Below are 1024 nucleotides of genomic sequence, written 5' to 3'. Positions count from 1 at the left end.
CTCAGGGAGTTTCCTTGCTCCTGAGTGGGAGTTGACAGACTGTCTGGCAGCATTAGAAAGAGGCAGAGAAAAGCTGATGTCTATATTGTGTCCTCTAATAACATTCTGCCTCTTTGCGGCATCTCCCCCTTAGAAGGATCCGTCTATTTGTTGTGAGGGGTGTGTGTGTGTGTGTGTGTGTGTGTGTGTGTGTGTGTGTGTGTGTGTGTGATTTGCTCCCCCTTGTGCAGGTGGCATGATTTCACCTTTCACATCTGGGAAAACCGAACCGAAGGACACTAACACTCCCAAGGTCACCTAGAAGATTAGGGTTGTGGCCTGGGGAGGGAGTGAGAGGAACATGAACCCAGGTGTCCCGACTCCAGCTTTGTGGTCGGGCACTAAATCCTTTTCCTTCCCTCGTGAAAACAACTGAGCGTGGGGGTGAGGGGGAAGTGATAGATTAATCAGATTTCCTCTTTCCTCCTATCTCCCCTCCCCCTTACAAAGACAGAAACTCAGAAAAGCAAAAGAGGGGCCCGCTCTGCGGTTCTAAAGCTAGGTCCCCCAATCCACCCCCACCCCCACTTCCCCACCCCGACACAAAGCGATCTGGGCTCCCAGGCTTCCGCCTGTCCAACCGCGAGCCTGGGAGGTGAGGAGTGGTTAAAACTCAGCCCTCACCTCCAGCGGGTCCCGGGCTCGTCTGCACCCAGGCCCCGCCCCCGCCCGCCCTTCCCCCACGGCCTCGGTACGCCAGCCCCTCTCCCCTCTCCCCATCGGGCGCACCCACCCCAGATGCCACGGCGACCGCCGCGCAGCCGCCGCCGCCGCCGCCGCCGCCGGAAAGGGAGAGGCAGGAGAGATCGAGACTTGGAGAGCCCAAAGTGTCCGCGACCCTGCACGGCAGGCTCCCTTCCAGCTTCATGGGCAAAGTGTGGAAACAGCAGATGTACCCTCAGTACGCCACCTACTACTACCCCCAGTATCTGCAAGCGAAGGTAAAGGGGCGCTGGGTGGGTGTGGGGGTGCTGGGGGCGCGCGA

At 59.1% G+C, this 1024-nt stretch overlaps 1 protein-coding gene across 3 annotated transcripts in view; it reads left to right on the top strand.

Annotated features, from left to right (window-relative positions):
• The first annotated feature begins 762 nt into the window (after positions 1 to 762).
• The window catches only part of RBMS1 (RNA binding motif single stranded interacting protein 1), a 232681-nt gene continuing 232419 nt past the window's right edge, over positions 763 to 1024 (top strand). For all 3 annotated transcript variants that reach the window (XM_008059359.1, XM_008059358.1, XM_021713046.1), the window contains exon 1: positions 763 to 980. In XM_008059359.1, coding sequence (XP_008057550.1) covers positions 906 to 980 — 75 coding nt within the window. In that variant the 5' untranslated portion in view covers positions 763 to 905. The remainder of the gene's footprint in view (positions 981 to 1024) is intronic.

The sequence above is a fragment of the Carlito syrichta genome, unplaced genomic scaffold, assembly GCF_000164805.1.
Source record: "Carlito syrichta isolate Samal-C Ts95f unplaced genomic scaffold, Tarsius_syrichta-2.0.1 Scaffold304002, whole genome shotgun sequence".
In the NCBI taxonomy this organism is placed as follows: Eukaryota; Metazoa; Chordata; class Mammalia; order Primates; family Tarsiidae; genus Carlito; species Carlito syrichta.
This window is presented reverse-complemented; position numbering and strand designations above follow the sequence as displayed.